The 26,296-nt window shown below is 43.0% G+C and overlaps 1 protein-coding gene across 5 annotated transcripts in view; it reads right to left on the bottom strand.

Annotated features, from left to right (window-relative positions):
• Positions 1 to 26,296, bottom strand: part of PDE4B (phosphodiesterase 4B) — a 315,672-nt gene that overhangs the window by 68,600 nt on the left and 220,776 nt on the right. For all 5 annotated transcript variants that reach the window (XM_075832791.1, XM_075832792.1, XM_075832790.1 and 2 more), the window contains 3 exons: positions 25,992 to 26,028; positions 25,698 to 25,768; positions 18,337 to 18,386 (listed from right to left, as the gene is read on the bottom strand). In XM_075832791.1, the coding sequence (XP_075688906.1) occupies positions 18,337 to 18,386; positions 25,698 to 25,768; positions 25,992 to 26,028 (158 nt within the window). The remainder of the gene's footprint in view (positions 1 to 18,336; positions 18,387 to 25,697; positions 25,769 to 25,991; positions 26,029 to 26,296) is intronic.

Below are 26,296 nucleotides of genomic sequence, written 5' to 3'. Positions count from 1 at the left end.
ATTTTAGCATCTCACTGTATCTATGCAAGGGATTTAGAGCTCGGTATTATAATATTATGAAGTTAATAAGCACAGATCGGGCTATTTAGATTTAAAAAAAACAAAAAACTTTTGGGTTAGGCAAATTTATCTTTATTTTTCCAATGTTTTTTCTCCAAAAATCGGTACTGATCTTCTAACCTCAATGTAGGAGTAAGAGACTGTACTTTACCACTAGGGGGAGCTTAGGAGCTTATTGAATTCTGAGATTTTTTTTATTTCAATGTATAACAGTATGCAGTAAGCTCCCCCTAGTGGTGACTGCAGGTAACCAGAACTTTTTAATTTAGCTACACAACAGATTTAGGAGCTCTGATCGCTATAATATTTAAGAAATTAATTAACAAAGAATGTTTGATCCAAAAACAACACGACGGTAAAAGGTGGAGATTCCCTATAAGCTATATTTACATTAAACCAAAAACGTGCAGAAAAAAAAAGTCACAAAATGCACATTCCCCTAAAAACGTCTCCTGGTTTAGTTATAAAATAAGCAGCGAGTGATTTGGGGAATGGAGGATACAAGAAACAATGGCGTTTAAGAGGTTTTATTACACCATAAATATTATACTCGGCTAAGAAAACAAACTCTTCAAACCTTCCTACAATCGCAGTGACGTCCTGATATCTCAATCCCTGTATACATCTATATGTATGATAATAGAAGACAAGCTGAGTGGTCCTACATATTGACCACGTAAATGACCAACTGTGTGCCACGGGGCAAAAGAGGGCATTTGGACTGCAGATGTGAACGAGGCCTTTCCAGAAGAGCAAACAGGTGGTGATCATGATGGTAGTGGCGGTTCTGCTGTCGTCATCACCAAGAAAACTACTCTATAAACAACCATTGAGACTAAAAGATGCCACAAATAAATGGAGCCATGCTTGACTAGGGAACCCCCTTTTACCTCCGCATACCCTAATACAAAGGAATGATCTAAATAACAAAATTCAGTTAATCCAAAACGACAACGCCAAAAGAGAATATTGAATTACACAACACAAAAGGACGACGCATCTCGCCTAGCAGGACATCAGAAGAATTATTTTTTTGGGGGGGAAATCACCTTTTAGCCTCATAATCATTGTTGTAGAGGGAGTATCAGGGCAAAAGAGGTCAATCTACCCTCCAAAACTGCCTGAAGCAAGTATAAGAGGAAGCATGTTCACCCTTAATACAGAATGTCGTCATTACATGGGGCTGCAGGGCAAACAGATCTTGTAAAAATGAGTCAAAACTTTCAGAGATGAGTAATAGCAATCCAGAAATTTTATCCAGTATTGTAATTCTCTCTTATATTGCAGACGAGGCCACACGTCAAGTCTATAGAAACATTATTATGCGGGGTGAGGAACCGCTATGGGGTCCACATTGGGTCTAGCTTCACCGTGGGTGGTGTGAACCTCTGCACAGGTCAATTACCCAACAAGGGGAAGAGAGGGGAACAGCTTGAGAGACATGTCACCATTCTATTCGATAAGAGGTGGAAAGGTAGAAGAACCAATAAACTCTCGTGCTTCAGAATGGGGGTGTAAGCTTGCATTTTGGAAGAAGAGGCATTTAGAACTTTTATACACCGCAATAATAAAAAAAAACTAAGAAACAGCTCATACCAATAGAAAACAATATCCATCCACCATGTAAAGGAGGATGTTGACTGCCATTGAGGTTATTTGTAATACGCTCTCGGCTTCCTCCCTAAATCAGGTCAAGTCGCCGTGCTTCTATTACCTTACTCATGATCGATCCGGGACAACTGTCCCCCGGCATGTTTCTGCAGAGGACATGGCTGCTTACTCGGGAGCGCTTGTATAATTTTTGGGCTTTAGGATGGATTGTCAAGGCAATGGGAGCCTCATAGCTGTTGAATGGTCTGCTAAGAGTTTAGTTAGTTGGAATGTCCATCTGTTTACCCGATTACTCAAGACTAAATTTCAGGGGGCCTTCGTTTCGGCAGGATCACCTGATACCCCGCACCGATCCATGTGCTCAGCCGTTTCTCTTCTACAACCCTGCAGTAAAGCCTAACTTCACTAAAGAAAATTCAGCTGTTACCTCCAGGATTCATCTCCAGGGAGCTGAGATATTGGGAGCTGTTTGGTGAAGTCTGACGGGAGCAATGTGGTCACCAGTTATTTTCGTCACTTGAACATATCAGATAGTCAAAAATAGACTTTCTTTGACCCTGCGGAGCTGTTGTTTTGTTATTCAGATACAGAAAATGATTTATGACCACATTGTCCCTTCCATGTCACAAACCGGTACAGAAGTAGCTAAAGCAGCTCTACAGTGTGAGGACCCTGCATACAGCTCCTCATATCTCAGCTTCTTGGACACCTGTGACTTTGACATAACTAGGAGTGGGAGACTGAGGGTTGACTTTAGCCACAGTTGGAGTTATTCTTTAACAGGTACCAGGTGCCAAGAGAATCTACAGACTGAGTCTTCCTAGAAATTATTTCTGTATCTGTTCTGGGAAAGACATTTTTACAGCCAAGAGGAAGACTTCTGCCTGCCCAACAATAACATAAGACATGCGGTTTACGATGAGTTATTGTAGGTATATGTCACGTATGCTCCTTACTTTATCAATCTCTGCTTTGTATAAATATCCCAATCTCGAGCAGGTCCATCAAAATACAGGCGACACCCGGCGTTCCTGTTCCGACCTGCTCAGAAGCTCATTTTTGCTTGGCCCTTTTTATAAACATGTCCTTTGTTTACTAACATAAACTACATTGCCCATCACTAGTTCATTATACGTAATCATTATATAGGTTATTAGCGGATGGTGAATTCTAGGAGAGAGGGGGCTTCTAAACACAGGCAACGTTTTCTGCCAACAAGCTGAGCCATTACAAAGCCCTCCACCCTGCAGATTTCACCAGGCCCTTTTTGCCAAAACCAGGAGAGGACCCTAAACAAAAGAAACGTATAAGGCTGGATTCACACATTGCGTATTTGGTGCAGATTTTTCTGCAGTTTTTTTTAACCAAAGCCAAAAGTTGATCCACGAGGAAGGAGAATTAGACGTTCTTCCTTTATATTTCCCATTAGTTTTAAAACCACTTCTGGCTTTGGCCCGAGAATCTTCAACAAATACGCGATGTGTGAATCCAGCCGTCTGCAGCAGCCACTAATCTGTGGGTTACGAGTTGTTGCAAAACTACAAAAACTTGGTCGGAACTATGGGAGGGAATTTATTACGCGTTTTACACCAGTTTTCGGGCGTAGATAAGTCACAATTAGTGTAATAAATTGCGGCATTGACGTCGCTCATGGCACGTTATCGGTAAGTGGGCGGGGCTAGAAGGAAAGGGCGGTGCGATCTGCAACCGGACAGATTTACTATCATTTGAAATTGGTGTAAATTATATCACAAATCTACACCAGCTCATAGTTCCATAGACGACATTCTGGCACACGAACGGCAAGAGAGGTGTCTAATTTATAAAGGGGTGTGTGGCGCTTAAAAAATTTGGCACATTTTACGCCAGTGCTTTCTTATGAAACGCCAGTCTTAATCAATACCCCCCCATCGTTTTTGTATCCAGTGCTCCAAATCCGGTTAGACATGGAGGGGAATTTATTAAGACGGGCGTTTCAGAAAAGGAAGGTGCGCCTAATTTATTGAGAGACTCACGCCTGTTAATAAGGAGTATCTCTGGTCGTCCGTGCACCAGAAAGGGAAATCCACGTCAGCTATGAAATGGCGTATATTTGCGCAATATTTCTGGCGTAAACAATAGTACATTTTTCAGGGCGTGGATAAGCCTCACCCACTTTTTTTGTAAGGTGCTGATGTATACGTCAAACATAAGCCATTTAACGTGATGTGAACAGGACATAAGGAACAAACGCGCAGGTTACATGAGACTGTCCCTAATCACCAATCTCTAAAGGAAACCCTGCGACTGCAGTGAAATCTAAACTGAAGAAAGCTGCACGATTTGACTTTGCGCCGTAGCTTTAAAACGCTGCTGCTCCCATTCTCCAGCGCGCTGTGAGCAGAGCGGAGCGCTCTTGGTTTACTATGGACAGACTGCTAGGATTTCCCTGCAGGAACTCTGCTTATATAAACAGCACAGCTCAACGTCAACCTAGGACATGAGGGGTCACAGTGTGAAAAGTTCATTCCAAATGTGGAAAATCCCTTTAAATGAATCATGAGTGAATGGGGACGACCGGACGGTCTTCAGAATATATGGTCCTTGTCCGTCAGAATCTGTTTTTTATTCATTGGTCATTAGAAGGAGTTTTATTCTGAAAGTGATAGAATAAGGACCAGATCGTAGGCAGCTGCTGGAGAAGAGACTACACTTGGACGCCCGCCTGTAGGAGAGACAGTAGTAACCTCTGGCCTTTTCTACGTATCACTACAATATTTATATAGACGAGATATTAAAGAGCCCTCCTACCTAACGAGTTTAACATACACTTAAAAACCACAACGTCACTTTCAAAAAAATACAAAAAGTTGTATTGTAGTTTTGCACTTTTTTGCCTTTGATCTACCGGTGACACCCAGGTGAAATGTCCCTTGCAGGTTTCCATTGATCTTAATTTCCACAATCAAAGAGAAACATTTATAATGTTTTAAGATTTTATCATAAAGCAGCCCGAGATGTGGTAAGTCCTGGTATGTGGTAAGTCCTGGTATACTCTGTTGCCGACCTGCTGTTCTTCTGTTATCCACACAGTGTTAATCCAGCTTTGAGCTGAACAGTCCTGACTGCCAATTTGGTTGCTAGGGTTAGTACTGCTTAACAACCTCAGTATTTTCAATGAAAAGAAAGAGCATGGCGTTGTTTTTTTCCGCAAGCGGCCAAAACCTGCCAGGTAAAAAAAAGCCTCTGCCTTCCATTAAAGTTTAGAGGGGGGGGGGGGGGGAGGATTTGGGAAATTTGTTTCTGCATGAACTGACCCTAAGTCCACGACCTTCTTCATCGCTTATTGTCAAATTTCTGTTGAAACGACGAGTCCGCAGTGCAGGGGCTCAATAGAAAGGCTATGAGTCTGTACACCGTTACATCGGCTTTTCGAAGAAAGCCGATAAGAAACTAAGCGGCACAGCGTTCCTCCGAGCGCTTCTGCCTCTTCGTTTTAGCGATCTGTGGGGGTCTCAGTGCTCGGACCCCCACCAATCAAAACTTATGACATGTCAAAAGTTTTAAAAAAGTTTAGTTACCCTTTAATATTATACACAGACATTTATGGCTCCGCGCCGTGATACAAATTAGAAACTCAATAGCCAGAGAATTTTGTGGAACTAATGAACTAAGAGACTAAGGTCACACAGTTAAAGGGTCCTTTGTATCCAAGAAAAAGGGAAGTAGAAAAGTCATGACTATATAATTCCAGGGACTGGTTATGGTAAATTCATTTATTTACATCAACAATTCTCATATATATCATCTGTAAATGGGAACAGTCAAAGGTCATAAATGGTTCAAACCCTTGTAGTCATGAAGTGGTTAATATGTTCTTCACTGATCCTCCGTGTATGGACGACTGGATAGAATTAGGACAGATTATAGTCACTGTATAGAACTGGACTATAGCATGAGCAAAAGAAGCAATTACCCCAGGGCCTCCGCCATCACTCCATTTGGCACTGTATGGCGGTATTATATAGGTGCGTCATGCTGTATTACCTGGTTAGTATTAGAACAGTATTACTTTGGCGGATACCCCCCCCCCCCCCTTCACAAATTATGCCCAGCAGAAACAGACATAGACAGCAGGGGGCCCCGTGCAAGACCAGAATCTGGGCCGTTTGCTCTACTTGATCACAAGGATCGACACACTGCGGATTTCTGTGACTGATTGACCTGCGTTTTTTTGAGTTTGTGCTTCAGAAAATCTGCAATGCGTCCTGCCAGTGAGAACATACTCTGTAATGGTTTATTCTTAGGGTAACTGCACTTTCATCAGACTTTTGACATATAATAGAGACATATCCAAAGTTTGGATTGGTGGGTTCCAGGCGCTGAGACCCCCATCATTGCTGAAACAATGGTGCAGAAGCATTCAGGTGAGCGCTGTGCTCCTTCAGCTGTGATCAGCGCTCTCTGTCAGACTGGAGACGGCTTACAAAGACAATCTATGAGGGCCGTCTCCAGCCTGATGATGAGCGCTGATCACAGCTGAAGGAGCAAAGTACTCACCTGAGCGCTTCTGCACCATTGTTTCAGCAACAGTGGGGGTCTCAGCGCCCTGACCCCACCGATCCAAACTTTAGCTATATCTCCATGATATATCAAAAGTCTGATGAAAGTGTTAAAGGGAACCTGTCCCCAGCATTTCACCTATTTAACCAGCAATACCTGCTAGAAGGGGGTGAAAAATCATTTTTATGTAACCTATAATTGTCTTCTAAGTCGGCTCTGTGCCTTTAGTATTCCGTTTTTTTAGTGTTGCCGCATCGTATGATAGTGAGCATAAGAGTCATATCTTCCTTCCTCAAGCCTTTCCGAGTTAACCCCGCCTCCTTACTTTTGATTGACAGCTCCTCGCCTCCCCCCAGCATGCACGAAACCATGCGCTTGCACATCGATGTTCTGGTGCGTGCGCACAACGGGACACCATAGCCGCGCAGGCGCAGTAACTAGATTTGAGGCCCGGACGAAGAAGAGAAGGGTGTCGGACCGTACATGACGGGCTCATGCGCGCTCTCAGACGAGATGTCGGTATTCAGTTTTCTGCGAACTAAACGGACGGATTATTATCATAAAAGGGGCAAAATGTTTGCAGATCGTTATTTACGGTCGGAGGAGTTTAGGAGAGGGGATAATGCCAATGATTTTTTGACAGCAGCGGCCAGCGACGGGTGAGTAGAGTTCAATACGTGAAATGCTGGTGACAGGTTCCTTTTAGGCAGAAATGGACTGACGTCACTAGTCCCAGCCCGGACGATCAGGGCCATTGTCAGTGTCCACCCCTGGCCTTAGGCAGAATAGAACCAGTTCACATGATACTTGTGCAGCAAAATATGTATTTTCCAGACTATCTGTAGCTCAGTTCTTCCAATAATCCAGAAAATAAAGAGCTGTGACAGTGCAAAAAGTGCATAGGCGCTGCACAGTGTCCCCCCCCCCCCATATCTACAGAGTCCTGGCCATTGGCTTCAGGTGCCTTGTGGGTAATGAGGCCCTGCAGGCCGCTACTATTCATCTATACATAGTCTCAACTCAGATAACAAATGGCAACATTGTATCCTGTATAGACACACGGTGCGTGTTACATTGTTCTACCCACTATACAAGCAGGTGTCACAGTGTCAGCACCCGGCCCCTCTGTATTGTCTGACGAGAAGGTTAGGACATAAACACAAGATCCGAGCCGTGATTGTGATCAAATGTCAAATGAGAGTCATTCACAGACACGGTGGAGCGACCTTTCAGCTGTGGAGACGATGATGTAAGTGAATGTTATTTGTATGTACACATTAGCGAAAACAGCACTGAATATAATGGAGTAAAGGGCGCAGCAGCCACACACTCGTGTGTATAGGAACTTGTGCGCGACACGTGGACTGATGGAAACAGGACAGTGTGATCCTTAGTCTAGATATCAGGACACTAAGGGTCCTTAGACACGGCTCGATTTGGACAAAATGGTTTTAACAAATCTATATACATAGTTAAGTACGTTCTTATATCAGGTCTTATATTTTAGTCACACCCAGAGCTGCATTCAGAATTCTGTCGGCTTCTACTTAAAATCTGTCAACACTATGCTGACAGCCACACCCCTGGCATTTTAGATGAGATACTGCTGTATTCTGGTGCATTGTGGAGCATGTTTTTCACCTACATTACACTACTGGTCTAATGTGTGTAAACACTACAGCTGCTACAATACAGCAACACAGCACTGGGGCTGCTGAAAGATGCTACAGAGCGAACAGAAACCTGACACCATTTTAAGCAGCTCCGGATGTGAATGGAGTATAAGACATTGCAGCTCAAAATCAGTGCAATATGAGTAAAGCAAAAGTATTTGTAAAGATCCTCTAATTTTTAGGGATTTAAGCACTAAAATGTTATTTACATGTGGAGCTTTGTTGTAAAGGTTAATAATGAAATGTACTACTCCCATCATGTAAACCAAACCTTTGTTGTGATCGATTTCGTGGCGATTGCCACCCAGCTTTCCTAATGTCCTAAGTAAGTACGTTAGCCTACGTATGCAGTAATATAAGAGCGGGGGAATGTTTGGGGACAACCAATATGGAAGCTATAACGGCAGCAATATTGGTTTTTACCCAGCTTTCCCAGGCTCCTGAATGATGACAAAGAAACGACTGAATGGAATTTGAAATTACCTATAGGAGATGTCTGGTTTAGAAAACTCCTCTTCAAATACCCTATTGGGGCGCACTGGGTTTATAAAGGGGGTCCCCCATATAGGACCACCATCAATTAGCTAAAGCAGAGAATGGTTGCAGGGTTTGTCTTTTTTTTTTTTTTTTAGAGGACTTGGCACGTCCCTGCATTACACGGAAAACCCATTAACTGTAATGCCTAATTTCTACTGTGGTGGCGCTGCAGGGCAACTCAACACTTAGCTGGGATCGCCACAGATTACAGATGATCGCTGCGGGTCCAAGCAGCAGGACACCCTGGGATCAGTTTATCATTGGGGACCCTTCCAACAAAATGGGATTGTTTAAATACCCTATTACCTGTATTACACAGACAACCCATTAACTGTAATACCTAATTTCTCCTGTGGTGGTGCTGCAGGGAAATTCAACACGGCTGCACAGATTACAGGTGATCACTTCAGGTCCTAGCAGCAGGGCACTCTGTGATCATCTTATGTTTGGGGACTCTTCCAGCAAAATGAGATTGTCTAAAGTGGAGTACCCCTTTAAAAGAAGAGAAATGGTGATGGCAAAACACATCCAGGACTTTGTTCTTTGATGTTAGTAATAGGTTTTAGAAGACGTGGGGGTACCGATAATAAAATGGTGGAGGACAGGGTTCCAGGACTGGCTGTGGTTGTAAATTAACTGGCGTAATGCTCGACGGCAGACCAAGAATAATACAAGAGGCGCCGCAGCTCCTGAGACTCTAATGTGTGTAATTAATTTATCAACGCTAGTTTATTCCTGTGTGAAATGAAATTACTCACGATGAATTCGTGAAATACGTTCAGCGCTGATCACGTGAGAAAAGCTGCTTTATGTTAAACTGCTGCCAATTCCCCAACAGACGACAGTAAGGCCTAAGAAACCAAAGTCTGCTCTTCTGTATGTCCGATAGGTGTCTACGGTGTCGTTTATCGGCCTCATTTATCAAGACCGTCTAACAGAGAAACTGGCCTTGTTGCCCATTTCATTATTCCAGAGCAGTTTAACCCCTTCCTGCCCAGCTTAATAGCACGTGGATGTAAGAGTGTCGTTCCCGAGAACCACCATACTATTAAAGCGCAGTGATGGTGGGGGAACATGAGCTGTGCCCGTCCTGTAATATACCTCCGACACCCCGCTCTAACAGTCGGGATCAGAGAGAACTCATAATTTCAACCATTTAACCCCTAGATGCCGTGGTAAACCCATGTAACCTCTTAGATGCCTCTGTAGCCCATCGGTGGAATGACGGAATTGAGTTTTTTTGTAATTACACCCAAATTGTTTTAATAAAAGTTGTTAAATACATTATTTGTAGCCCAAAATGGTGCAATTGAAAAATACAACTAATCCTACAAAAAACAAGCCCTTATACAACTACATAGACGGAAAATAAATAGTTATGGCTTTCGGGAATGCAGAGATGAAAAACCTAATTGCTGCATCCTTAAGGGGTTAAGAAATGAAAGCTGAGCTCTGATTGGTTGCTAAAACTAGTGCAGCCAAGAACTGAAGGTGTCAACCGTAGTAACCAATCTGATCACTACTTTCACTTTCGGACCTGCTTTGATTGGTTGTTAAGGGCATCCGCTCCAAGGGGCAAATCAAGAGAACCCAATGGACACCATTATACCATAAGTCAGTGGGGTCCATTGGGCACCGCTAGTGTCGGTCATGTCATGAATCTGCCAGAGTTGTGGCTTCCGTTATAAATGGAAGCCACAACGCAGATGTGAAGGTTGTCCAAAGCCAAAAACTACCAGTTTTAAACCTCTGGACGTAGGTAACAATGTTTTGGCTTACTGTCAGCAAACAGAGATGTTAAAAATGGTGAGAAATTGAAAGTGCTGGAGTCCTAGGTTGAAATCTGCATGAAGTTTGTATTTTCTCCCCATGTTTGTGTGGGTTTTCTCCAAAAACATACAACTAAGGAATTTGGATTGTGAGCCTTAGGGTATGTTTACACGCTTAACAAAAAACGGCTGTAAATAGGGAGCTGCTTTCAAGGGAAAACGGCCCCTGATTTTCAGCCGTTTTTTAAGCAACTAGGGTTTTTTACGCCCATTTTTGGAGTGGTTTTTCTATTGAATCAATGAAAAACGGCTCCAAAAACGTCTCAGGAAGTGACATGCACTTCTTTTTAAGAGGCGTTTTTTATGTGGCCGTTTTTAAAAACGGCCGCGTAAAAAATGCCTCGTGGGAACGGAACGCCGTTGATCCCATTGAAATCAATGGGCAGATGTTTGGCCCGAAAAACGGCTGAAAATAGGTCGTATGAACATCCCCTTACTGTGGACAGTGAGTGACGGCAACCTCTGTACAGCGCTGCAGAAATTGTTAGCGCTATATATAAGCAACAGAAATAAAGCAGCTGAACTTTTCATTATACTATAATTAAAATCCGGAAACAAGTTTAAAGGGGGGGGGGGGGCACCTATTATAAGGGAAAGATAACAAAAAATTGACCATAAATACTTTTTTCCCTGACGTCAAAACCGCTTAGCTGAAAGCAATAAATTTAGCCATATGATGTCCCGGCCGTTATCTGAGCTTGACTGGTCTTTCCTGCTGACCTGATGGACTGTGCCCGTGATAGTCACAAACATGCAAAACGTGTGATCTGATGACGTCATATACATCCTTTGCCTCACACTGACCTCTTTGTCTCCAGAGAACAATCCAACACAACTGTTCAGCCTGGCAGAAGTTCTATTTGTTACTTGATTCTCATAGAAAAGTTACAGATAAGAATAAATGGGAAGCACCAAAAATTCTATCTATGGCTGAGTTTGCCAAAGTGGCGCATGTGCCGGGGTATTAACTAAACTTTCTACATTCTACTAATGTTCGAGATTTACCGCTTTGGACAATCCCTTCTTGTTAGATGGGTCCTTTGATAATAAGCTGATCACAAAGTGTCCCCGTGCTGGAATCCCCAGCGATCAGCTGTGATCTGTGGGGAAACCTGACAGTAAAGTGTTCAATTTCCCTGCAGCGCCACCACAGGATAAGTTAAACATTACACAGTGTCCATTCATATCAATGTATTGACTGTTTAATACAGGACAGGACCTCCAGAGAGAGAGAGAGAGACGCTCTATGGAACCGCTCTCCACTCTGACCAAGAGATGAGGATCCTGAACATGGGACCCCCCTCTATTAACTGAGCATTCCCCAATGGGGTGTATGAAGGTGGATTTTCTAAACTAGAGAGCCCCTTTAAAGAGCACCTACAGTATTGTTAAAAAAATAAATTCCAGTCCATCTGTATTGGATGTAGTGGAACCTGCAGATTTTGGGTTGTTTTGGTGCCGGTTTCTGTAAAGTAACATTTTCTACTTTCACGTTTGCAGAGTGGGCGGACTCTTCTTGGTGTGATGTCAGAGCTGTGCTGTATGCTCTAAGCCAATCAGATGTCCCTATCCTGCTGCTCCATCTCCTATCTGCCTTTTAGGCTTTTCCACTAAAACACTGAGTGAGAAACTGCAGCTGCATCCCCCTCCTCACCCTCCCTGCCTAGTATTTATTGTTTTACACTAGATGGATTTTCTGGTAACGGAGTTGTCCGAAAAACATGAAATCCGCTTGTAAAATACCGTCAATTGTTTTCAACAGGAATCCGCCCTGTTCACAAGGGGCAGAATTTTCAGCACGCGAAACTGAAAACCCTTACGCTAAAAAAGAGAAGGGACATGTCATATTTTGACGCAGTTTCCGTGCCACACACAGATTGCATGGGGCTATTCTGCATGCAGAACTGCAGCAGTTTTTACTGCAAAACCGTGGCAGAAAGCCAAGGGTCAGCCTCAGATTTCTAATGTGGAATCTCGATCAAATCCACATTGGATTTTTTTTACATAAAAAATCCTCTGTGTGAACATGGTCTTAAGACATATTTACAGGTTTCCAACTGACCGAAAATGATCAGTTTATTATTACAGTTATCAACTGTAATATCAGCGGTTGGTTGTCTGGTCCACATTCCATTTTTGTAAATTAGTATTGGCCCATGTGTACAGGCTCGAACAAGAGATATTTGAGAAGGATCTTGATTTCTTTGCCGTTTCAGAGCACAGGACACAATGTTATCACATGGATATCATTTTATTATTCAAGTACCTCAATTTTCTTATGAAAATTAGGATTAGAATTTGTATGAACTGTGATCAGGACCGCAGGTTCCTCACCAGGAATATGGAAAATAAGGAAGTCTTTCGTTACATTGTAATTCCAGTAATTAGAGAAGTAGATTTGCTGTAGTTCCAGTAAAGCGAGTGCATTATATTAAAGTAAGTCAAGGTTATTGATAATGAAACTGAACATATCAGTAGATGTGTAATACTTGCCGCTGCAGGAAGAGGGAGACAGAGTCTTGCTCCACCACTGACACAGATAAGAGCCGTAGACCCCAGTAGTGTTGGACTCCAAGCAAAACAGATTGTATTTCTATTTTTACAGAAGAATCGCAAAACCAGTGCGTGCCAGTCCTGTAAATGTGGTCTGTGATATCTGTAGTGGCGGTTCTGGGAAATACTAAGATAAGGATGCCATTACTGAGGATCATGTGAGTGATCGCGTGTTCTGCTCTTTTCAAGAACTTATCACTGACAAACTGGGAAATGATAACTTATGTTTGCACAATAGCTCACTCCCGGAAATTGAGCAGTGTAATACACCAGGTCATATTTTCATTTTTATATGTATAGGGTTCTGTGCCCTACATAAAAAATTGTCATTAAAAATAAAAAGTTACATCTGGCGATTCATAAATCTAATATTATACAGATCTTTTAGGGGTTTTCAGATACCACATAAAGTGCCACACAAAACACAAGGAAGGCCAAGTGATAGCAAAAAGGAATGAATCTACTTAAAGGGGATCTCTACAGTATTTACACTGAATTCTGTTGCCTGACTAAGGCCCCATGCACACGAACGTTCTTTTGCGGCCACAATTCCCCCGAAAATCCACTGGAGAATTGCGGCCCCTTTCATTTCTATGGGGCCATGCACACGACCGTAGTTTTTACGGTCCGTGCATGGCCCAGGAGCCCGCACCGCAGAAAGAACGGACCTGTCTTATTATGGCCGTGTTCTGCGGTCCGGGCTCATTGAAAATAATGGCCGCGGCCATGTGCATGTCCCGCGATTTGCGGGCGGCTCGTGGCTGACAGTCCACAGCCGGCCGACCCGAAAATCACGGCCGTGCCCATGGCTACGGTCGTGTGCATGAGGCCTTAATCTGTGTACCCTCTGCTGGGCTAGCCATACATTCTACTATATTACAGTCAGTATAGTGGCCCATGTACTGCAGGGGCGGACTGAGACCTCCCTCGGTTAAGGTTCCAGTGCACTGATATCACTTGGTTTGGGATACTCAACTGATTGACCAGTGGAATTTACTGTAATGACAGGCCCATCCTTTGTGTGCGCATGGGGGGGTGGTTTAGGAACTATTAATGCCCTATTACACCGGTCAATTTTGGCCGGTGCAGCGAGCGCTGATCAATGAGACATCGTTGATCGGCGCTCGTTTGCTCCTTTCACAAGGAGCTATGGATGGGGATGAGCGGTCGTTCACTCGTTCCCATACATTATCATCATGTCGGCAGCGCGACTCCCTGTTTACACACCAAGATCTGCTGCCGACTACGATAATATATTACTTTTTTTAAACTATACGACCCGCAGATTAAGGAGCGTTTGCTCGTTCATCTGCTGATCGCTGCTCTGTTTACATACGGCAATTATCGGCAACGAGCGTTATATGAACGCTCGTCTGCCCTATAATCGCCCAGTGTAAAAGCCCCTTTAGCTACCATGTCTTAGTCAACTCTTAATGTATTGGTTTAAGGTTGTCTAGAATGTCTTTATTGCCTGTTTATAAAATCCAAGAGATTATCGGACATGCATGTTCCGGGTAGAAGACGACTGCTGACCCCCCGTCATAGTGAGTTTGCAGTTATAGCGTGCTAGGTCTGTATTGCATATTCAGAGTACTTCAATCAGAACTTGATATGGCAACAAACGCTGAGGATAATCTCAAGATAACACTCCAAAATAATCGTTGTAATCTCCGGATTACAGCATGCAATGCCAGTCTGCTGCATCTACAGCTAACAGGATTTTGTAGTTTTATTAGTTGGGGGATGGCACCAAGAGAAGAAAACATCAGTTTGACACTTTATAAAGAGCTGGGGCAGCCTCATCTTTGGAATGGGTGTATGGAAGATCTTATTTATTAGCACCGGAGGAGTTCAGGGGGATATATTCCCCCCCCCCCAAATGTATGAGTGTAATGATGTCACGAGATAGAGCGGTCATCGGGTGTTTGTCAGGCACTTGTAATAAGGCTCGTTTCCCAGGACCATAATTTGTGCAAGCAACAGACAGGCACACAATCATGAAACTGCCATATAACAGTTGCAACAGATGTAAAAATATCACATTTACTGTCACTGAACCATTCCGTCATCCTATTTGTTTATTCGAAAGGACTTATACGCTTTTAACAGCCCCTTTTGTATAAGCAGAGTCTCCTGATGGTGATCAAAGGAAGTCCTGCTGATGAGACGCCCAGTGATCAGCTGCAATCTGTGAAGGAACCTGGTAACATTTTATTTCCCTGCAGCGCCACCACAGGAGAAATTAGGCATTACACAATTCAATAGACTGTCCATGTAATACACAGACGTGCTGAGTCCTCCAGGGTGAGAGGAGCTTTTCGTAGCTGCTCTTTCTGTTTTGGTTAATAGAAGGGAGTCCCCCTCTATTAACTCGTTGACTTCCATGTTAGAAACGAAAGATGGGACATCGGTTATTGATTGTGCTGAAAAACTATGGCGCCTGTGGCTGAGTTTTTAACAAAACTGAATCCCATTAGAAATTGAGTAAAAAATGGACTGCAGGAATGTACTGATGTAAGTAAATGTTTCCACATCATGAGTTATGTAAACTTCGGAAAATTATTTACACTTATAACCCTTAAAGAATCAAAAGAATAACTATTAAATATATGTCAATTGCCTATAAATTCTATCCAGTCTTTCTGGGACATCTGGGTAACAACCAATATGGCCACCATTACTGCTCCGACCAAAGTTGTCACCCAGTAAACTTGGCCTCACATATTCCTCTGCAGGATAACAATGACAGTTTACGCAGATCGATATTAGAAGATATTTTACCTTCGGGTTGTGTTTTGACAACTATAAATTCAAGCAATTTACCCACTTTCCAAAGAACAATTGTAGCCTAAAGTAACATTTAATAAAAACTGTAGAGGAGATTGAAAGATGCTTCACATACCCCAGTGTGTACATCTTCAGGTCATACTGTATGTCACAGAAAAATCTGATGGGTCTATGCAAACTTCCCTAAGGGTGCAGTACCTCAAATCAGTCACTGTGTGGCAGTGTTTTGTGCACAATATGGAAGGCAAGTCTACTACTAATAATTTTAATTTGGCCATAAATGTAAATATTTCTCCCTGCTCTGATGAATTCTCCGATATTTTTCACCCAGTGCTTAGAACGAAAATAAAAAATCAGGACGTATATATAAAAAAAAAGTATTGTGTTTGATTAGAGAAAAATTTGTTCTCTAAACCTGTATTTTAAAAACTTTACCAACAGGCCCACTGATTTTAACAGACATTGTAATAAGGAAAATCTTGGTAATGCCCCACCAGGACCTTCCTCCTCAATGACATCTTAGAACTACGATTCCTTGCACTGCTTGGTCTGAGAGAACTATTCCTGCGCAGTGTGAGCTCTGCTTCTCTCTCTGTATATGTACAAGCTGTCCAGCTCTCACTGCACTCAATAGGAGCAGAAGGGTTGTGACAGTGGGAAGACACACAGTGACAGACAGGGACATGAGCAGGGGTGAGATTCAGCAGCTTCACTCCGGTACTACCGAATCGCCGAACCGGGGAGAAGAATCCCAACTTGGTCTCCCGCCGCACAGATGCACATGATTTATATAAATGCAGTGTACTTGTTTTAGTCCACTAATATGCCCCTCAAAGTATGTGTTTGTATCTATGTGTGCACGTGTGAACTGGTGTAAGTATTTGGGGGCATTATTTGGGCACTGTATGGCAGTGTAAATTAATAAATGTATGCAAGCATCAACGGATCGCTGGCAAGTCCGGCAGTATTAATTGATCATCGGTGACATCAGCTGAGCCTGGCATGGTGGCATTAACCCAGCATTGTATGGAGGTACTGACTACACAGGGAAAGAGACTCACGGACTACATGTGGACTCTCTCGTAGAGAAGCCCGGCTGTAGATGGCTTTATTCTGTACGCCTCTTCTCTCCCTGCTGCAGTATGTGCGTGTCTTATGCTGCTGTTTTGGGAGATCACTGACACCATCTATATAAAATATAGCGTATTGGTGTCTGTGAAAATAAAGTTCTATAGTGCGGATGTCTGTGTGCTGTGATCTCTCCGCATAGGACCGAGGCATAACAACCTGTTGCTCCAGAGCAGAACTCTCCATGCAGCCGCACCCACAGGGAGCTTCAAATGCACAATTATCCTTCCTTGTGGTCAGAGGATGAGATTTTTTCACATATGTTAAACTCCTGGAGATCCCTTATAATGAATGTATGGGAATGTGAATATATGTGAACTGAGGAGGTATAAGGATGATGTGCCAATATTTTGTGGAATATGAAGAGGGTGCCAGGATCATGTGCAAGTATCTCTTCGCCGTAATGATGTTTTTAAGTTTCACAGACAATTCTACATTTATAATTTTACATGTGTTGTTAATTATACAGTTTCGTAGGACAATTTTAACTTAATTTTAAATTCCCTTTATATAAATCACGATTGACAGATTAGTCTACTCTGCCACAGGAGCCAGATATCTGTTCTTCTATTATCATGCAATCATTGTCTTTACTATTTATAATAAATTAATTCTCCCCTAGATAGATAGATAGATAGATAGATAGATAGATAGATAGATAGATAGATAGATAGATAGATAGATAGATAGATAGATAGATAGATATGAGATAGATAGATGGATAGAGAGATAGATAGATAGATAGATAGATAGATAGATAGATAGATAGATAGATAGATAGATAGATAGAGAGAGAGATAGATAGATAGATAAAACACACCCCTAATAGTTGGATTATTAGACACACCCCTAATAGTTGGATTAGACACACCCCTAATAGTTCGATTACACACACCCCTAATAGTTGGATTAGACACACCTCTAATAGTTGGATTAGACACACCTCTAATAGTTGGATTAGACACACCCCTAATAGTTGGATTAGACACACCCCTAATAGTTGGATTAGACACACCCCTAATAGTTGGATTAGACACACCTCTTACTTAGCTGATCTACTATAATGGTACTAAACATAATGACAGGCAGTAATATACAGGAGTGTAGCTCGGGGGAGGCAGGCGGGTGCCAGGTGGCGCAAACAAGCTACTATTCCTGGGTCCGGCTATTTATATACAGGACTAGGAGCATAGACCAGATGAAACCCGAGAGCACAGAAATCTAAAGGTTGGTATTTGTCTCAGGTTGTCGCTCACTTGTTTGCTAACCATAGCTATGATTGTGGATAGAGGAAGCCCGGTCACCCATAAGAAAAGGGGCATAGGGTAGGCCTGAGCTGGGCCCTCTTTCCTCTATACACACCTAGGTTTAGTTCTTTCTATATCAGCCTACTGTACAGTGCCTGCTGTGAACACTACATCTCCCACAATACAGGACATGCTCTGTGCAGACACTGAACCAGCAGGGCCTGCAGTGACATGGGAGACTATGCAGCTAGAGAGAAATAAACCAGCATATTTTTGAATGCAGCTCTTGATGTTACTGGAGTATCAGTAGAAAAGACACTGGTACACAGCTCTGTAGACATGAAACGGAGAATGAAAGCAGCTACCGACCTTGTATATTTACTCTGGAGATTTGGGGATGGTTGGACATTGGTGATCTCCTGCAGGGAAGGTAAAATAGAAATTAGCATGAAAGAAATTTTACACTGAAGGACGCATCAAACAAAGTCAAAACACAATGAGACGGGATGAGCGGTAAGTGTATCTGCTGTCATGTCACCCGCTGGAAGGGCGGGAAATCTCTCAGGACGGAGATAAGATGGCGGCATGCGCCAGCACATGATGTATTGGAGCGGGCACGGTGCCAATGTTTACTGAGAAATGGCCCAGTAATGCGGAAAGTGTGCGTCTCAAACTTCAGTCATGGGATGTTTTTTGGCATAGAAAATATTGTACGTGCTTTATAACTTTGGCGCACGTTTGCCTAACATCGGGCCGCACCCAAAACTAAATATTGACGGACCTGATGTGCAAACTATGGCAGCAAGACGCTTCATAAATATGATACGCAAGGTTAGGTTATATTCAGCTCCAGATCTACACCCGAAAAATAAGGCAGCAAGATTCCAATAGTCCAACATCCAGTGCTTTGCCGGACTATCAGATTTTCCAGACTATGGGGCATCCAAAAACAGAAGTCCTAAAAATGAGGGAGAGTACAGTCAGTATTGTGACGTGCAGCTCCTGGTGATCTGATTTCACTGCAGCGCAAATGTTACTTCTACATAGGATTCCAAACCACTAGAATTTCCGGACTGTCAGATGCCAGACTATTGGAATTTGTGCGCGTTTACACGGTCATAATAGCATTTGTATTACGACCGCAATACCCAATTGAGCTCCAATGGTTCCTATGGCGATCTTAGTCCGGGTCAGTTTACCCGCCAAAAGGTTTGGTGTTCTGGTCATAAAGCGAATGCTAAAATGCGCCTATATTACGCCTCGGTGAGAGTGTCCTTACTGTATAGACTAGACTTGGAACACACGACCTTTCCTCTAGTAAAGCGCAATTTTTTAACAAATCTGTTATGCAGGGCGCCATTTTTATCAGCCTGTGCGGTTACCGCCGCAGACAAGTGAGGTGAAGACTGGTGATATATTATAATTGTGCTATTACAGTACAACAATGTAACGACTGTCCAGCAGTGCACACTCTGCAATCACCTTTCTCTTCTATGAAAATCCTTCTGTTGTTCATCTGCAATGGGGGCTTTTTTGGTTCCTATTGGTTTACCCCGTCCTGACCGTAAGATTTCTCCCATGCGGATCCATTAGAAATCCGACGCGGTAGATGTCATTGTTCTCTGTGTCTCACTAATGAGAAAGACCACGCTGGAGAGGTGTACGGACATTGGCCGGGTGTACATGGAGCGGAGGCGGCCCTATAAGAAGGATGGGACCCCTGATGTTCTTCCGGACATCACACCCCTGCATCGTGGGACATCGTACAGTTCACATAGCCAATAGGAAAGAAGACTAGGGTCATGTGATTGGCTCCGCATGGGCTGTCTCTATGATATACATGACCTTGCAAGTTGGATGCGTCATTCTACATTTAATACTACGCTTTTTAACCTACATTTAATGTATATACCAGGAAAAGATCCTGACGTATACATAGACCCATAGACTCGTTATTATAAGATTACTATACATTATATTGAAAAAGGGGAGATCTCCTTCTCTCCTGGCGTTGCAGGCAATAGTTGCCACAAGTAGGTTGAGCTTGCTGTATATGTATTTACATTCTTCCTATTGATATTAAAGTGAACTGTATAAATATATATGCAGTGAGCTCCCCCTAGTGGTGGCTGCAGACTGACAGAATTTAAAGGCTATGCAAATTTTTTTTTTTTTTTTTATATGTGTATCAATATGTTTGGTGCAACTTTGTAATTACATTTGACTAAAAATTATTTTTACTTTTTGAGATACAGCTGCTTTGTGTCCTGTATATAGAGCAGCCGTATCGTGTGCGGAGACCTGAATCCGTCAGGTCATCGGGACTGACGGGTTCAGTGTCAGCGGGTCCTGTGTGTCTCTGACACGCAGGATCGAGCTGTTACCCGATCACATCTAAGTCCATAACGAGGTCGATAAAAAAGTGGAAAGAATTTTTAATAAAATGTATTTAGGAAGTTGCACCAATCACACTGAAGGGGCACTTTGCTGCTACTGTGAATGGGGTGACTATTTTTTTTTTTTTTATAGATATATAAGAAATATTTTTGGGATCTTCACGCATTGGTCGGATTCTCTAGAATGATATAAAGAAGGGTAAAAGATCTAAGCACTTATAGTGCCCTTTAATTAAGTATTTTTAAACTGATCCTGGAGATTCGGCTGCAGGGGGGGGGGGCAGGCTTTGTATTCTATGGAGAATCGATTTTCCAGTTTCGCTCCATGGGCTTGATATATACATAGGTCATAGCTACAGAGTCATAAATGCGTGTTCTGACTGTATGTTCATGTGACTATTACATATATGAGGGGACCACGTAAACATCCTTGTATATTCAGGGTATACATGCCATAGAAAAGAAACTTCAATATGAAGAGAGCTCCATCTAGTGGCAAATGGCAGTAATGACTGGTTATGTAATATCATTGCACGTGTCACTGAAAATGTGTGTACATCATCACAGAGCACAGGATAAGGCCTCAAGCACCCGACCGTAGATCTGATCTGTAATTACGGATAATCTGCGGACCCATTTTTTTCTACAGGCCACGGACACCTTTCCGTATATTTATGGATGTGCGTCCGGGCTGTAGAAATGGTCCGCAAAATGTAGAACATGTCCTAGTCCTGCCTATGAGTGGGTGCAAAATTGTGGACAGCTACAGATGTGAATCCGTAGCAGTCCGTAATTGCAAAAGCAGGGGATTCTCCAAGAAAATGGCGCTTGAGCGATCATGTGACCTTTTCAAGGGGTTGGGAGATGTTGGTGACATCATTTGTAGCCTCCCTTTTTTTATTTTGCGGCTCCGTAAATACGGATGTGCTACGGAACGTATTTGCGGACAGCGTGCCAGATATTCGGATGATTACGGATCCATATTTGCGGTCATGTACATGAGACCTGTATCTACAATATCTGCATTACATATACAACATTTATCATTTTTTAATTTTTTGGGACTGGTAAACCTAAACGATTGTGTTAGTAACTGTGTAAATAGAAATCTGATATACGGTTATGATAGCAATGTGGTAATAAGTTAGCAGGTCTGTAGGGAATTCAAAGGCTCTCGGGTCCCCCCCAGAATAGGGATCCTTAAAGACTATGAGCACCTTTGAAAGCGTTTGGGTTTTTTTAAAATAAAAATACGTATCAGTGTGTTTAGTGCAACTTTCTATTTTATTAAAAATTATTTGTCCTTTTTGAGATACAGCTGCTTTGTATCCTGTATATAGAGCAGCTGTATTGTGCGCTGAGACCTGGATCCGTCAGGATAGCGGGACTGACGGGTTCAGTGACAGCGGGTCCTGCGTGTGTCTGAGAAGCAGGGTCCACCTGTCATCGATCACATCTCGGTTATGAACAGAGACACGCACTACCCGCTGACAATGAAACCGTCAGTCTCGCTGACCTGACGGATTCAGGTCTCAGCGCACAACACAGCTGCTCTATATACAGGATACAAAGCAGCTGTATCTCAAAAAGGACAAATAATTTTTAATAAAAAGTAATAAGAATGCTGCACTAAATCTTTTTTAAAGGTGTACATAGCCTTTAATGCAACTGCACACCCTATAGCTACGTCACGGATTCTGATAATTAGTTAATTGCTACCTCTGGTATATATATAGATAGAGGTGTAGGTTCATTAAAGGTGAGAAAAGTAACTGCAGAGAAGGAGTGAAAATCCCACAACAAGTGAATCTGATCCAGCGTCGCTAGAAAGTCCTGCTCCAGCAATATAAGGTTTCATTGATCACTGGGAAGTGAATGCAGCGCTCAGCCCCAAACCACGCGGCACAGCCCCCGTCAGGAGTCCATTCAAGGACAGCAAACACGCACAGAATCCCCCGTAGCCTCCGCATGAATAGAGGCCTTAATTACTGGGACCATCAGCAGTCCAGTTAATGCCAAAGCAAATTAAAGGGACGGCAGTATACATTCCTGCCATGCATGTGCTGTGCGCTCCACACTCCGCTGGTTACGGAGGTGATGGCATATATATTGGCAGCCTCGGATCTGGAGGCGTCTGCTGATTGTGGATGGTTTAAAATGTATACAGTGAGCAGTGGAAATTTAGGTCAAGGCTCCAAATTAATCAGATGTTCTGTGAATGCCTGACCTGGACACGTCATGAGAAGGCTCCAGTGAGGTAGACGGGTGCCAGCCGCTCATGCCCGCAGTTCAAGACAGAAATTCAATATGTCAGGACGGTGGTTACAGAATTTCAGGATAAGGCAGTGTGAGGTCCGTACAGCAGAAAACCCCTTAAAGGGCCTCGAAAGGCGTGAATTTAAGATACTCTCGTAGATTTCGTATTTAAAAGAAATAGAAATTCCATAAAATACTCAACACTTAACCAAAAGTGATAGATTAAAGTGAATCTGCACCTTTTATCATCATGTTCATTTTAGGGGCAAAATTTTTTGCCCATTAATTTCATAATATGGCTTTACAGGGATCAGAACCCAGTTTTTCTGATACAGAGCTCCAACCCCCCTGCATAGAAATAGAGGTAAATTATAAAATTCTGTCTGCCTGCAGCCACCACTAGGGGGAGATCATAGCATACTGATATACTAAATTGAATTCAATGTACAAATATATGCAGTGAGCTCCCCCTAGTGGTGCCTGCAGGCAGACAGAATTTTATAATTGACCTATATGTCTATGCAGGGGGTTTGGCGCTCTGTATCGGAAAAACAGCACCAGTCCCTATAAAAATATAATAGGAAATTAATCAGCACGGAAGTTCGGACCTATTTAAAATAATAAAATAAAAAATTATATATGCACAGTCAAGTCCCATTATTATGACCACCTTCTGTAGCCCATGAAGGCAGTGATGTGTCGTGGGCCTGGTGGGGATATAAGGGGTGCGGTCGGATTGTCTGATCACATATCACTCGTCATGGGTAAAACGGGCGATTTATCAGAGTTGCAAAAAGGGATGATTATTGTCTTTCGGGTCGGGGTGTCGGTATTTCTCACACAGCGCAGTTTGTGAGCGGTCCGCGCGCTGCTGTGGTGAATGTATCGTGAGTGGAAAAATGGCTCCATTGGGAATAACCGATGTGGAAACTGCGGAGCACCACGTGCCATTGATGTGAGAGGTGAACGTCGGCTACGAAGGTGCGCGAGGGCCGAACGGCACGCTACATGGAGCAGCTCACCGAGAAAATCAACCAGGAGGCGACCAGACGTGTGTCTAATACAACAGTTTAGCGAACCCGACATCGGACAGATGGACGTTGGCGCGTCAGGCGAGAAACATCAGAGAACAAACAACCGGCAGCCATTGCTGGAAGAACACGAGCCGGTGGCGGCAGCGTTATGGTCGGGGGATTATTTCCTGGCGCTCTCTGGGCCACTCATCCATGTGGACGGCTCTGAAGTGATTTGGGTGTGAATCCATCGTTGCAGATCACGTCCCCCCCCCCCCCCCCCATACATGCTGATTGTCTTCCCCGGGGCAGATGGAATAATCCAGCAAGACAATGCGACACGTCACACGGCTAGAAATGTCCGGCAGTGGTTGGAAGAGCCCAGCCAAGACCTCCAAGTACTTCCCTGGCCCCTAATTCGCCAGACTGAAGCCCAATTGAGCATCTCTGGGACCTCGATCGTCTTGTTCGCTCTATGGATCCTCCCCCCACGATCCCCGCCAGCAAACGTGGGATGCTCTGCAGTCAGCGTGGCGCCAGATACCGGAGACCACCGACCAGCACCTTATTGAGTCTCGCTGCTGTCCGTGCTGCACACGGCGGTTACTCTGGATATTAGCTGCTGGTCATAATAATGTCACTCGCCTGTGTATATATGTTTAAGGGTGAACATACAAACAAATTCTGGATTAGCATAAACAGCATTTATTTTTCCGTCTGTGAGCAGTGTCTGGTATTCATGATAATGGGGGCAGGGAGTGACGGTCTTGACAACCTCGTACAGCGTAGCAAATCCGCAACAAAATTTGCATGTATTGCATGTGGATTTTGCGGTGTATTTGCAGCGACTTTCCTCCGATGCATTGAAATGGGTGAAATCTTTTTTTCCGTGCAGAATTTTTCGCTACGTGTTTGTGGCGTTTTGAAACCCCATTCACATGTATTTGTACTGTAAATTACCGTGGATTTGTGGTGCAGAATCCACATTGCAAATCTGTGGCGCGTCCCCTTTATATGTCACCTTCTGTGGAAAATCCTCTGGCTGCAATGTTCCTTACAAGTCTATGAAACCACACAGCACCATCTAGTGGACAAACTGCATTACTACTCAATTCTATCCCTATGGTGACAAGTAGTGACACTCCCATAGAGTATAACTGTATAGATTATTATTATTATTATTATTATTATTATTTAAAGCTAGAACATGTTGAGGAGAATAATACATGCAGATGTAGCAGAGGTAACTCCGTAATTTAACGGTTTCATTTGAGCACAATTAACTGATTTAAAATAGTTGCGTTGCTTTGCTTGAAGTCCTTGGGAAAACCACAGATAACACAAAAGATGCAACATGAAACTAAATTACAAACTCAGCTCTGCTATACGACACACTCACACTCAGCCTATTGCACTATTTATCAGTTACTTCGTTTCAACGTATAATAAAAGTCCTTATATCCGGCATGATCAAGACTGTGTCACTTTTTGGAGAAATCTCATCATTTATTATCTCTGCATTGTATTCTACTTTTACATTATTTTGCAGATTTATCTAAATTTCTGGATTCTGAATAATTGGAATTTTACCGTATAGAGAAAATGTCAGTAATAAGGATACACAATAATAGAACAACAATTGACATCATTACATTATATTATTACATTTCACCCAAAACGAAAAAAAACGCAGGTCATTTATCTCCACAAAGTAGGGCATATGAGGGGTCATACTGAGTTTGTTACAATGTATCAGTGCAGACAATCCTCTGTGAGCTGAACACAGCAGCAGCACAAATCCCCCTCTCATTCTGGACTCCAGGCGGATTGCTCTGACTTGCATTGAAATATTGTAACAAGCCCATCAGCTGTGTGAGCAGGACTAGGTCAGTTTTTATTTTCCTCTCTGGACATGAACGAAACTGTTTCCATTCACTGACAGCAAACGGACAATTGAAGAATAAAAAAAAAGTAATGCTGGTTAAACTGGTGATATTACACAGAGGCGACCGTTTTGGGTGAATTTGCTTTGTAATTTAGTAAGAAGAGACTTTTTTGCACGTACTTGTTTGGAGCTCCATGAACATTGGTTAATAATGTAAAATTATTCCTGACGCTGCGCAGACTGGCCAGCACCTGCAACAGAGACGGACTCGTTACTGCACGTAAACCACCGGGGGAGGAGAAAATGACAAAAACAACACTGTCCATAGTAGCCTATCAGATCGCTGCATTCAAATTCCAGTACATAATGAGAACTGGAATCTGATTGGCTGCTTAGGGCAAGGTCCCGGTATATCTTCTCTATGGTTTATATATATCTCCACCAATAGAAACGTCACAGAACACACGCACGTACCTGGGCGAATGGAGTAACAATCAAGTCATCCCCGTGCCTAAAAAAGCAAGACAATTTGTCAGATCATTTTATATTTCAGGTGACGGAGAACTGTGAAAAAATGGATGGAGGAGAGCGTTATACTGAAGAGACAAGATGGAGGGAGGAGGAGAGAGTTATACTGAAGAGACAAGATGGAGGGAGGAGGAGAGCGTTATACTGAAGAGACAAGATGGAGGGAGGAGGAGAGCGTTATACTGAAGAGACAAGATGGAGGGAGGAGGAGAGCGTTATACTGAAGAGACAAGATGGAGGGAGGAGGAGAG

This window comes from Rhinoderma darwinii, chromosome 7 (assembly GCF_050947455.1).
Source record: "Rhinoderma darwinii isolate aRhiDar2 chromosome 7, aRhiDar2.hap1, whole genome shotgun sequence".
In the NCBI taxonomy this organism is placed as follows: domain Eukaryota; kingdom Metazoa; phylum Chordata; class Amphibia; order Anura; family Rhinodermatidae; genus Rhinoderma; species Rhinoderma darwinii.
The sequence above is the reverse complement of the archived record's forward strand: the minus strand, read 5'-3'. Positions and strand labels throughout refer to the sequence as shown.